General features: G+C 37.4%; 1 protein-coding gene across 4 annotated transcripts; it reads right to left on the reverse strand.

Annotated features, from left to right (window-relative positions):
- Nucleotides 1-1,999: 1,999 nt before the first annotated feature.
- On the reverse strand, nt 2,000-13,180 carry MIA40 (Cox19-like CHCH family protein). 4 transcript variants are annotated; one of them, XM_088902283.1, is made up of 5 exons: nt 12,856-13,168; nt 8,348-8,379; nt 8,106-8,231; nt 2,728-2,950; nt 2,000-2,347 (listed from the first exon to the last, which is right to left on the reverse strand). In XM_088902283.1, exons 1-4 carry the CDS (start codon nt 12,959-12,961, stop codon nt 2,768-2,770), a joined length of 447 nt encoding a protein of 148 aa, XP_088758409.1. In that variant the 5' UTR covers nt 12,962-13,168; the 3' UTR covers nt 2,000-2,347; nt 2,728-2,767. The 4 variants fall into 4 exon arrangements, with proteins under 4 accessions (XP_088758409.1, XP_088758408.1, XP_010248631.1 ...); XM_088902282.1 differs by lacking the exon at nt 2,000-2,347 and adding an exon at nt 2,432-2,580; XM_010250329.3 differs by lacking the exon at nt 2,000-2,347 and having other exon boundaries at nt 2,432-2,950; nt 12,856-13,180.
- Nucleotides 13,181-13,354: the final 174 nt, after the last annotated feature.

Below are 13,354 nucleotides of genomic sequence, written 5' to 3' on the forward strand. Positions count from 1 at the left end.
CAAACCGTTCGAACCGATAACCGGACCCCTGACCGGTTCGTTTTTAAAAACCATGGTCAGCTGTTTTTTTTTTTTTTTTTTTTTTTTTTTTTTTTTACACTCATGACACTAAATCTCAAATCACCCCTTTGATTAATAAGTCTTAAATCTCCCCAATTGTAGCAGATTTTTTTCCTTTTTGTCTTGAATAGAGCTGAGATCCGACCATTTTTGTTTCATCTTGGTTGTGATTGATATCATTATTGTTTTTACCTGAAACGTTTTGGGCTAATCAATACAAATTGGAGATTTAGACCCCGTTTGGTTTGCAGGAATAGGGGTTAAGGTTCAAAATAATAATAATAATAATACTGTTCTTTTTTGTTTTTTTTTTTTCAAATCTGGTTTAGAGGGGGCGGTTTAAGACCGGTCTCCCCCTGAACCATTCACCAACCTGAAACACCCCTTGTAGGGGTGTATCGGGAAGGCCCCGATACGATACATATTGGCCAATACGGGCTGATATGTATCGAAATTTTGAACCTTGATATGGTATGGAATCAGAATTAGAATGGGCTATTCCAGTCTAATTCTGATTCCAACTGTTTGGTTGGGTGGAATCGGAATCCCATTCCCATTCCTGCTGGAATGGCATTCCCCCATTTGAGGGAATGACCATTCCTTGCCCCTTGAGAATGAAATCCAATTCTTGATGATACCAATTTCCATTCCCATTCCTGCCTTAACCAAACGGACTATGGAAATGGACCATTCCGATTCTAATTCCAAAGGATTTTGATTCCAATTATGACTGCAAACCAAATGAACCCTAATATATTATCACATCACATATGAAAATCACTTTAGCTAGAATAATTAAACATTAAACATCAACTCAGCAAAAAATATCAATTAATGCCTATTCAGGTTGCCTCTCGCACATACATATTTAAGAAATGCATGCTTCAACTTTAGCTAGAATATTCAGGTTGCCTCTCACACATACTTTAATGTTTTGAGCATGGTTTTCAAAACCAAACCAGACCAGACGATCGGACCAGAAAAACCAAAAACTGGTCAGGTGACTGGTCCATTTTACCCCAAAACTGTTATTTTCCCAAAAACCATTGATTTGGTCAACAAACCATTGACCCAGGTGGTTGAACTGTTTGAACCATTCAATCGTCAACAAATTAATTGGTTTTTATTTATTTTTTATTTTTTTGTCAGAACAGGTTGTCTATTCATCGACTAGGAAACCAGACCCCTGACCGGTTCATTGTCCAATTCGATTTTAAAAACCTTGGTTTTGAGTATTCTAAATTCTCATCTCAAACATGGCTCAAAGCATTTATAGGTTCGATACTAAAAGATTGGATATATGCCTTTTCTGAGTTTGGCAGTTTACAGAGTTGTAGCTTCATATGATTATTATTATTAATTCCTTATTATTTAAATCCATCAATTAGACCCAACTCATAGTATTAAGTCCGGCTTAAAAAAAACCTAGTATTAAGGCCCCATTTGATTTGCAGGAATAGGGGTCTTCCAACTGTTTGGTTGAATAGAATTGAAATCTCATTCTCATTCCAAGCTTCCAGCTGAAATGGTATTCTCTCATTTGGGCGAATGGTCATTCCTGGCCTCTCCCTTGGAAATAAAATCTCATTCCTGCTGATTTCAATTCTCATTCCCATTCCTGTCTGAACCAAACAGACTATAGGAATAGACCATTCAGATTCCAATTTAGAAAGATTTTAATTTTGATTCCGATTTCAATTCCAATTGCGAACCAAACTGGCCCTAAATGTATTGGTGACCCTGAAAAATGATACAGGCATGTATAATATGCAATGGCATGTTGCGATGTTTGAACTTTGCTCTTCCCCTCTAACCGAAAATTCAAGAAGAAAACATTCCTTCCCCGTTTCCCCCACCCCCTCAAAAGAATAAATACATAAAATAAAATAACAAAATACATAACCTACAAATTAAAAAGCTAAGACACTGCACGCTGCATATCAAATCAATTGCAAACGAGAAATTTTATTACCCATTCGCAGCAAGGAGAACTCCAAGGTGGTATTTTTAACCCCATTGGATAACTAGACAAAAGTTGGCCAATCCATATCAAAGTGACACTAATTTTTGGAACATGAATCATATTTCTATACCACAACAGCCAGAAGTAAATATCATCCAAGAAACTGATTCTTGGGCCCTATAAACTCCTAAATGGAATTGAGCAGAATGGAATCTTTCCCATTACAGATATCACATACGGAAGTTGAAGGCAGCTAGATTTGCTCATCTTTACGAGTCTATTGCCTTCTATTAGGAATAGCTCCAAGCACCACATCTCTTTTTTCTGCCACAAAGAAGATCTAACTTGTTCCTCTATATTAATAAAAAGGCAAATGATAGTATGTGGAAAACACCTTAGACTTTATGCTATGAGAATGAATTGTGACCACACAATCCCCCATTGTATTTGCATGCATTCCACTTTATGACCCTAGTCCCACCTGATGACCTCAGCTTCCATGAAATGAGAGGCTGAGGTTTCCCCATACCTTATGATTCTCCCAGGCTAGTATAACCCTAATAAAAAAATACATCAATCACTGACCAATGTCAGCCTACCACTTCTACACCTTTGTAGAAGTAAGAAAATTAACTTGTCAAAACAGCTCAACAGTTTCTTCCTCCACAAAAAAGAATTAAGAGGATCGAGAAAAAAAAAATTACCACATATGATATGTCAGATATGTAGGAGTAATCAATATCTCTAAAGCTTGTCTTTTGGTTCTCTCGACCATCTTGGTGGAATGATTTTGTATTCTTGGGTGTGTTCTTCCTCTTTCTTGCTCCCACCATCATCATCACCATCTAAAAGATCCTTGGAAAATGCATCGGGATTTGCTTTGATACAATTCTGCAAAGCCACAAATGGATGCACACAATCCGAGCCCTACAGAAACATAACATTTATGCTATTAATTTAGTATATAAGAAGAAAGAAATTACAAGTCACAATGTCTACACCTCCAAATTCCAGTTGATCTCCTGCTGTTTGTACACATGTCACAAATGGGAAAACACCATTTGATAGGTACATCTAGGATATTATGTGAAAACGATTCATTTAAATGCTTATAGCCATATTAACTAATGGGACAAGTGGTTGAACTGAATGCCATATTGCTTTGTCTTTTAGTGAATAAGTTATTCAGGAGGTTGTAAGCTCCTTAATGGTTGAAGCTTCAGTTGGGCCGATTACTATGCCTTCTCTAAAAATTCTATCATTTCTTTCCTTCCAAACAGTGCAGAGGATGGGTGCCCTTTTACATCTCCAAATGATTCTGCCTCTACATCTCCAAAATAGAGAAAAAAGAGAAAGGACTTTCCAAGTTTTGAGGCGGGATCCACCTACCATCAAAAAGAGAAAGAAACCATTCCCAAATGCTAGCAACTAATCGATTAGCAAATAGTAAGTGGATTCTCCACCAGTAAAGCAAAACGAGCACAACATGTGAGGATGAAGTCCAATAGGTCTTTTGTTTTGGATCCATTTGCAGGAATTGATTCTCTCATGAAACACTTCCCAATAGAAAGATCTTATTGTAGGAGGGATTGGATTAAACCAGATCTCTTTAATAGGAAAAGTTTGAGACACAAGAGAAGAGGAGGTTAGAAACATAAATAATGATACACATGAGAAAAAACCTGATAAATTGAGGGTTCAAATGTGACAATCATCCATAATGGGAATAATACATACAGCCTCCAAGGATTTGAGAAGCTCATACAGTAAAGGCGCTTCAACCTCCCCAAAACCCAAGTCCCATGAAGCCACAAATTGAGACCAAGACACTATTTGTATTTGGATAATAGGCTTTGAATTGTGAGATAACATGTGAAGGCTTGGATACTTCTCCTTCAGAGAAATCTACCCCCACCATATGTCTTCCCAAAACTTGGTTTTAGAACATGAAGATACATCATACCACCTTATGCATCGTAGAAAAAGGTGATAGAAGTTGAAAGTAGCTTTCTAGGGAGAAGAGAGTTTGCCCGTGTCTTCAAAATCAGCATCCTGGCCATCACTCTGCCAGACATGGATACTCCCGATCAACAAAGAGAGGGCAGCTATTCTGTGGATCATTTGGGAGGAGAGGAATGCCCGGATTTTCCAAGAAAAGGAAAGAAGTTTAGCCGAAGTAAAGGAGTGTATCTTGACAAGAACAATTTTTTGGTTGAAAACTTCAGATCTTTTTATGAATTATTCCTTTGATGATCTTTGGAAAAGCTGGGCAGAGGTCGCCTTCAGGCATAAGAGGGGTTTGAGAGATAATGATAGCAACATCTTTTTTTTTTTTATCAATAATGATAGCAACATCTTATCCCTATACTCTGCTGGATCAGTGGATGTTGGTGACTCTACAAGGGCTGAGATATTGGCTGCAGTACAAGGAATACAGATTACAAACCAACTTGGAGTGGAACACTTGATAGTTGAGGGGGACTCTAAGGTGGTAGTAGGTTGGCTGTCAGATTCGGACACGGTTTTCTGGCCTTACAGGGGTCTTCTCAAGAAAGTTAAGTGGCTGACCATAGTTTTCAAGGCTGGGCGTCAAGGGAGCACCTTGTCGCCTAGGCAATGGACTTTTTTATATAGAAAATATAGATCCTAGGGTAGTTCCCTAGGTACCATAGCCATATTTCCTTAATAATTATTCATAATTTTCATAAGAAAAATATAGAATTCATGTTAAAGTATAGAAAATCAACATATTCATGAGAAGAAAAAAAAGAAGGAAAAGAAAATTAAAAAAATATAGGGTCTGAACCCTTATTTTTGTTATAGGAAAAGAAGAAAAGAAAAAGTGTTGATTAGACAAAATTTTAACTTCTTCCTTACTTATTGGTTCAGGTTTTAAAGTCTTTGAGGGTTCAATACAGCATTTAGCAATGTTTGTATTGATTAAATCCTAACAAATAAGAAAATAATAAAAACAAATTAGTATATAAACACACAAAATGAGTATTTTAGTTTAATAGTGCCTATTTTATAATTATAATGTCAAAAAATAAAGAATAAAAAAGTATTTTACAGTACATAGTACAAAACTGCTACACGATTAGGCGAGGCAAGCCTCAAAGGGCGCCTAGTCGCCTAGATCGACTAGGCGCCCACCTAGGCGTTGCCCTGACAACTATGTGGCTGACAAGAAACATGACTGTAAGCTTTCAGTGGGTTAGCAGATCGGCAAATGCTATGGCTGATTCCTTGGCTAAACAAGGGGCTTCGAGGGGTGATTTGTTCTGGGCTACTTTATAAGCGTATTTCTGTAAAGAGTGTGTTCATATTCTCTTTCCTAAGGGGAGGTAACATCTCGTGCCTCCTCTTAGGGTGTCGGTACACCTTTTCTATCTTATTAATAAAATTATCTTTCATTTATCAAAAAAAAAAAAAACAGTGCCACATTCTTCATTCTAATATTCTCTACCCCAAATCTCCCTCCTCTTTGCTTCTGCATACCACCTCTCAAATTAACTAAATGGTCTCTCTTATTGTCCCCCAGTTCCCATAGGAAGCCCAGTGCCACATTCTTCATTCTAATATTCTCTACCCCAAATCTCCCTCCTCTTTGCTTCTGCATACCACCTCTCAAATTAACTAAATGGTCTCTCTTATTGTCCCCCAGTTCCCATAGGAAGCCCAGTGCCACATTCTTCATTCTAATATTCTCTACCCCAAATCTCCCTCCTCTTTGCTTCTGCATACCACCTCTCAAATTAACTAAATGGTCTCTCTTATTGTCCCCCAGTTCCCATAGGAAGCCCAGTGCCACATTCTTCATTCTAATATTCTCTACCCCAAATCTCCCTCCTCTTTGCTTCTGCATACCACCTCTCAAATTAACTAAATGGTCTCTCTTATTGTCCCCCAGTTCCCATAGGAAGCCCCTCATGATCTTCTCCAACCTATTTGCAAACTTTGACAGGATCCTAAACACTTAAAGGAAATACATTGGAAGATTGTTTAAGGTTGATTTGATCAAGGTGATCTTGCCTCCCAAAGATATATATGATCTATACTCATGGTTTAAAATGTCCATAAATTATTTGATATTTCCATGACATATTTCCATTTCCATGGGTACTAACACGAAATATTACTGGAGTCGACATATTCCCCAATAAAAGTTACTGGTGCTATGTGGAGTGCAATAGATAGTATTATAAGTTGGCAACAATACTTTAGATATTTGAAGTAACAATGTTATTGGCCACCTACCTAGTGGACATGATTATTACTTTGAGCCAGCTCGAAATTATCTTCAAATATGATGTTAGATCTTAGTTTTTATTGTATAATAAATTATTTGGTTGATCTAGTAGAACCACTTGCACTTTCTATGAATTTAAATTTTGTTTGAACTCACTCTATCATGTAATTTTGATGATTTGGAACAAGATAATAATTTAAAAGGCTCTAGGTATGCATCTTTTATTATTACACAAAACAGCATTCTATAATTTTTCAATTTGCATATTTCATAATGTTTTCCACCATGTCTATAATTTTTACGTTATTCCATATGATTTTTTTATCAGAAAAAAATGATTAATTTATTAATGGGAGGTAAAAGATACAACAGCTTGGGGATCCATCCACCCGGAAATACAAATGTCCAAAAACTAAATTACAAGAGAGCCCAGAATAACTGCTGCCTCAAAACCCCTTGCTTAGCTAGAGTGTCAGCCATCCCATTATCTGTCCTGTGAATCCAATCGAAGGAAGCATTCAGGTCCCCTCTCAAAAACTAAATTACAATAGAGCCCAGAATAACTGCTGCCTCAAAACCCCTTGCTTAGCTAGAGTGTCAGCCATCCCATTATCTGTCCTGTGAATCCAATCGAAGGAAGCATTCAGGTCCCCTCTCAAGCTGTCCATCTTCCTTAAGGCATGTATGTAAACCCACAGAATAATTGTGACTAGAAGTGATCCAAGAAATAACCACTTTTGAGTCACCTTCAACTTCCAGGTTTCGGAAATTGGATTGCTTAGCAAATTTTAGGCCTTGTAACAGTGACATCAGTCCAGCCTTAAGAGAATCCCCTTCTCCTATGGGTCCTGAATACATAGCCAGCACTTTACTTGAGGAGTCTCTAAGCACACCACCCATACCTGCCATCTCCAGGTTTCCCATTGAACTCCCATCAAAATTTAACTTCATTATTCCATATGATGCTTCCAACATTCTTGACATGTTCATATTCGGATGATTGACATTTCACTGACATCAGCAATTCGGCATTTTAAACCTTGTCTAAGCCAAGCTTTTAGAAAGCCTATCTACATAAGATCCAAAAATTAATTGGAACATAAGTCATAATTTTTGTTTGATCAATGACCATGAATTTTATTAAATAAGAGAACTCTCAATTTATTAACTTGATGGAACAGAAACCTGAACTAGAAGGACCAATTTGTCCAGTTGGAGACTTGGAGGGACTGTTTAGCAGTTAATAACTTGATGTCTTCAAGGAAACAAGGACATTAGAAATTCAGATTTCTCATTAGATAGTCCAAAATATTAGCAGCCAACCTAAATGTCTCATTTGGGTGGGTGTACAAATCCACAAATGCCTTGGCTGACTCGTCGGCAAAAGAATGTGTGGACAGCATGAACTTGAATTAGGAGTTTCAGGTCTGGGAATGCAGTTTCATACTTTTTTGTTCATGTCACTTGGATTGGACAGCTATGTGGTGGTTTGGTCATGACCACCCTTGTTTTTGTTCTTATATATCGTTTATTTGTTTCTTGTGAAAAAATTAAATGCATGCCAATTATGAAGTGTAATTTTATGCCCCTGCCATTTGGAACTTGAATAGTAGAGCTTTCCAAATACATTAATAAAATCTCCTTTGAATGTGCTATTGATAAATAAAGGTGCAACTACAACATTTGTGAAATCTTTTGTTTTCTTAGACCAAAATAATTGTTAAGGCCAGCTTTAATTTCATCAAATATATTATGTAAGCAGATACCAATGAGATGCAAAGATCAGATACTCAAAATGAAATCATAAGAATCACCTGATTTAACCATAGTTACCTTCTCTTCAGCTGTGCTCTTGAGAAAACAGACAAAAGCCTCTGAAAACTGGGTCCCACATGGACCATTTCGCAATCCAGCTACACAAGGGCATTCCAATGCTTTCTGTGCCTTTGCATCAAGGGACTGAAAAAGAAAGGTTCAATTTTTTTGCTGAATGCAAATACATAGAAGAATTATACCTTTAAGTCAAGTTTTGCAACTAAAAATAAGTCTTGACTCCATTCTGAAAAGGGACTAACCTCATTCTCATTATCACCAAATGCTGTAGCTTCTGCAAAAAGGGAAGACAATAAGATAATACTAATATTGAATATGCTCTACATACCAAGAAAATAGAGCACAACTGTTGCATGAAAACAGATTCAATTTTAAGAAAATATCAATGTTGACAGTACCATCCAAAGTAATAAATTTTTCCAGTGGGATGTTGGGAAAAGGTCCATAGGTCAGATGATCAGGATTGAGTCTGAGCCTGTTCCAAGCACAATGGAGCCTGAACCTGGTTCTAGCAATCTGCTCAGCTCAGTAGTCAGTACATTGACAGCCCTATTTTTAACTCTGGTATTGCTCCTCCTAGATCCTAATTGGTGGGATCTGAATGGCTGAAAAATTCCATTGGTTTCAATTTCAATATTATTTCTTCCAAGCATAATGTGCTCAGTTGACCTTGCTCCAAATAGCCTCTCCAAGTTTCCTTAGATGCTTGTACTCCAAATTGCAAGGGGTATGCCTTGAATTTCTGGAGGCATATACCTGGAATGCTTGGGATTTGGGAATTTTAGAGACTACATAAAAGGACTTCTGTTTGTATTTTTTTGTTTTTTTTTTTTGTGATTATAATAAAAGCACTCCAAAATCAAAAAGAGAAGGGGGTTAAATAGATCCGTTAAAAGTAGAGAGAAGAGGGACTTCAGACCTGTCAAATGCACTCCAAAATGAGAGAGGAATCATGGATAATTGTCCCATGCAGATAAATAACAAGTAATGAAGATGGTCAACTGATGGGTTTTGATTGAAACCTGAAAGACATGAATGGAAAGATAACGAGAGGGATGAACTCCTGATATTTGAGATGGGGGCATTACCTCCATTGAGAAACAGAGAACGGACAACTCTTTTGAAACAAAACAAGATGGTACTAAGATAATGAAAGTGGCACTGGCATGGCTACTGCCAATGTGTCATCATGTAGGGCTGTTCACAAAAATCACCAAACCAACCAAACTGATCCAATATAGCCACTTTTTAAAAGTTTTTGGGTTGGTTCTGGTTCATCAATATGTATAAAGTATAAACTGAATGGCCGGTTCAGTTTTTGGTTTGTAAGTTTGTAAACTGAAAATAACTAACCCGAACCAGCTATGTGTTATTATATATATATATTTGTTAACATCTCTATTCACTCTCTCATTCATTAATTACTTTTCACTCTTTTTGAGGCTGCTGGCTTAACTTGTGAAACACTCAAATGTTAATTTAGTAACCAGTGCTATTTAACAAAAGTAGAAAGAAACCTCTCTCTCTCTCTCTCTTCATTAATTGTTTTTCACTCCTTTTGAGAATGCCTTCTTTCTCACCTAACATGTGAAAGACTCAAATGCCATTTAACCAATGTTATTTTAGTAAGCTTTATTTGAACTTTTCCCCATTTACAATCATATTTATTTTTTATGTAAAAGCTGCATAAATGACGCTTGGCTGTTCAAGCTCTACTTTTTAGGTCAAGCAAACTTTTTATTGGGGCTATTGTAAAACAGAAATGTTAAAATCAAGACTGTCAAAAGTCATTGGGCTTAAAATCGACCAAATCGAGAAACCGACTCTCAACCCAAGTGGTTGGTTTTCATGTAGGGTTGGTCGGTTTCAGTCGGTTTGGTTCAAAAAATTATGTAACTGAACTGAACCGACCTGTGTACAGCCCTACCATCATGTGCCAAGTGCCCAGTAACAGCAAGAAATATGTGTTTTCTGAACATTTTATGCTTTGGAGGGTGAGAATGAAAAAGAGGAAACCCAAAACTTCAAGAAGTTTCTACTTTCTACTAAAGCTCACATAACCCAGGCTATGATCTCTCTGCATTTTGAAACAAGTCCTTCATTGAACCCAAAAACTTTCTCAGAACCACTCTACTCTCACTTTCACTGCTAAGCACACAACCTAAATGCCTTTTCTTCTGTTTTCTTTCTATCCCTACTTTTTAAAGTTTTTTATGAAACCATGCTCATTTTAGTTTCATTGGTATGAAACTGTGTTCATTAGTTCTAGACTTTAGTACATTGGATGTATATAGGTTTTGTTTTCCTTTTTTCTAAGTAGAGGTTCTGCAATTTGCTTTATCCACTTATATAGCTCCATTATTTCATTGTTTGACAAAATGCTTAATTGGTTGAATTGAAAGTTGATAACTGTTCATATTTTTTTTTCTGTGGTACCACTTCAAAATGTTTTATGGTTGTCTGCTTGTCCTGTTGCTAGCTGTGCAAACTGCAAATGTATTCAAATTTTAGAGTGCTGGTAGAAGCAAGAGTTATTCAAGATACTCTCAAATTGATGATTAATTCACTTAATGATGAAGAAAAATTTATTTTAAACTATCTTCCTGAAAAAAATAAATAAAGCCATATATTTTGGCGGACCAATTAGCTTGAAGTGATCAGCCAACTATTGTTTCTCACATCTTTAGTCATTTGTTTTGCCTTTTAAAACCTCATCACCATATATATTCTAGCAAATGGTAAAAAACCGTAATGGACAAGCTATAACCCTTTATTTGATAGTAACTTGTAACCTTTATTGATTAATATAAGAGAATTTTATGTACAAAGTAGCCCAAGTCTGCTCTGGAAATCAATCTACTAAACATATTGGCTATCAAGGTGAATAAAAATAGAGAGAAAGGGTCTCTCTGTCATAGCCCCCTTTTAGCCTAAAAAAAAAAAAGAAAAAAAAAATCCATTACCAATTTACCACTCCATTCGCCAACACTGAGTAGATAAGAACCAAGGCAACCCACTCATCCACCTACATCCACCTAGACCATCTTAATCCAAACTTACACCTAAATATTATTTCCACCAAAAAGAACCAGTTTACTAAGTCATAAGCCTTCTCTAAGTCTAATTTACATATCAGGCCCTTCCCACCACTCCTTTTCTTATCCTCTATGAGTCTACACACTCATTAGCCACAAGAATTTGATCAACAATTTGCCTACCCTGAACAAATGCTCCTTGGAACTATGAAATGAGTGATGGCAAGATCTTCTTTAACCTCAATGACAGACTTTTGCAATAATCTTATACATGCTCCCTACTAGGCTAACAGGTTGAAATTTCTTGGGGTGGAAAGCACCAAAATTTCTCTTTGAATCAAGGCTATAAAATTTGCACTGGCACTTGAATTTATTAAACACCCTCTCAAAGAGCACATTAACACTTCCAAAAGGTTTGTTTTCACAATCTCCCAACAGTCTCGATAAAAAACCAATGTGAAATCATTTGGGCCCAGTGCTTTAGACCTCTCCATGGAGAACACATCCGCCTTGATCTCCTCCAATTCAAACCTTTTCTCTGACTCCAAGACCAACTCCTCACTCAACATCGACCAGTCCAGCCCAGGAATTACAAGTATACTCTCCACCAGATAGCAATAGACTCAATTTTTAACACTTTTTTTCTACCTGCTAGCTATACCCAGGCACCTTCCTCTCCCATCTTCACAAAAGGAAAATCTGATACAGAAGGCCACTGCTGGCCTCCGTGGTCTTGAGTAGTTGTAAATTGTGTTAGCTAATAAGCATCCTATAATCTTTCTTTCTTCTCACTGTGTACAAATTGGTTACTTCCCTTAAATTTAGTAGGCTCAAATGTTTTGGCTTCTTAGGGTAATTGGTGGATTTGGACATCTGCATTTACAGATAATCGTTCAAAGATGATTTGGTCATATTTAATGAAAGACCATTCTGCATTTGGGAGACATTACTTGGTGCAATGGTAAAATCTTGGGTTGGCAAGTGAGAACACAGGCTTCAATCTGAGAGTGGTCACTTCATGCCAAAAAAGAAAAAGAAATGAAGAAAACAGGAGTTTGGTCCATATCTTGTCTGCTTCTACCAAGACCCTAGATAGTGCTAATCCTAAATGTTATAAAGGGTTTGGCTTGACGTATTTCAACAGACTTAATGCTTCTGGCATATTGGTTAAGCACATAACAAATGATATCAGAGCCTACCACCATATCTCACGTTCCAATGACGGAGAGGACAGCCTAGTGTAGAGTAAAAGCCACCAAGAGGGAAAGAGGCAAAGAGCTACCTGCCGCTAAAGTAAAAACTGCCAAGAGTGAAGCCGCAAAGACCTTGGTTGCGGAAGTGTTGTGGCACATTCCTAAATGTTAAAGGGCTGTGCTTGACGCGTTCCAACAGTCTTAAGGCTTTTGGCATATTGGTCAAGCTCATAACAAATAATCAGGACCAGCATTGCGTAATGACCCTAAGTTCTCTCTCTTGTTCCCTCTTGTTCTACAAACTATCATCACTTAACAATCCTCGAACTTAAACCAGTAAAAGAAAGCCCTATGTACGTTCCACTTTCACAAGGAATGCGCAAATCACAGTTTCAAATGAGTAATAGGGCTGATTTTTCTTGGACAAGTATCGGTTGTACACATGCCAAACAAGGATTCACGGGCCTCTCTATCACTGAAAACTAAAAAAGAAATAATAACAACAGAGATCAATTGACCGACCTGCAATTAAATCTTCCATTGAAGTTGGCCGAGATTCATGTTTTGCAATTAAAGGGTCTTGGACGCTTTGATCGGCCGAGGCAATGCCACTCTGAATTTGACCCATCGAGATGATAAATCTTGCTTCTGAAAGTAAATCCCGTTCATCAGATCAGATATACTAGGGCTGCTTAATTCAGAGACGTTAATGAAACCAGCATTATAGCATTAGAGAGATCCTTTCTCCCTCTTTGTGTATGACTGCGTCTGATTACTGAGGTGAAGGAGAGAGGGTCAAGCACGACTGCACGAGTCAGAGAACAATGGCGTATCGTTGAGCGAGACCGAGTTGAAATAATGAAATGACCCGGATGGGATCAACTATCAGACCGGTCCAACACGGGGTGGTCAACCCGTGCTTGAATACGGTTCTTTCAACAACGTGATCCTGTACACTCCTGGCGCGCGTCGCTTGGCACCGGCTGGGTCCAGTAGAATAGAATCAATACTCAATATTCCG

Source organism: Nelumbo nucifera, chromosome 3 (assembly GCF_055504915.1).
Source record: "Nelumbo nucifera cultivar China Antique chromosome 3, China Antique-T2T, whole genome shotgun sequence".
Classification (NCBI taxonomy): domain Eukaryota; kingdom Viridiplantae; phylum Streptophyta; class Magnoliopsida; order Proteales; family Nelumbonaceae; genus Nelumbo; species Nelumbo nucifera.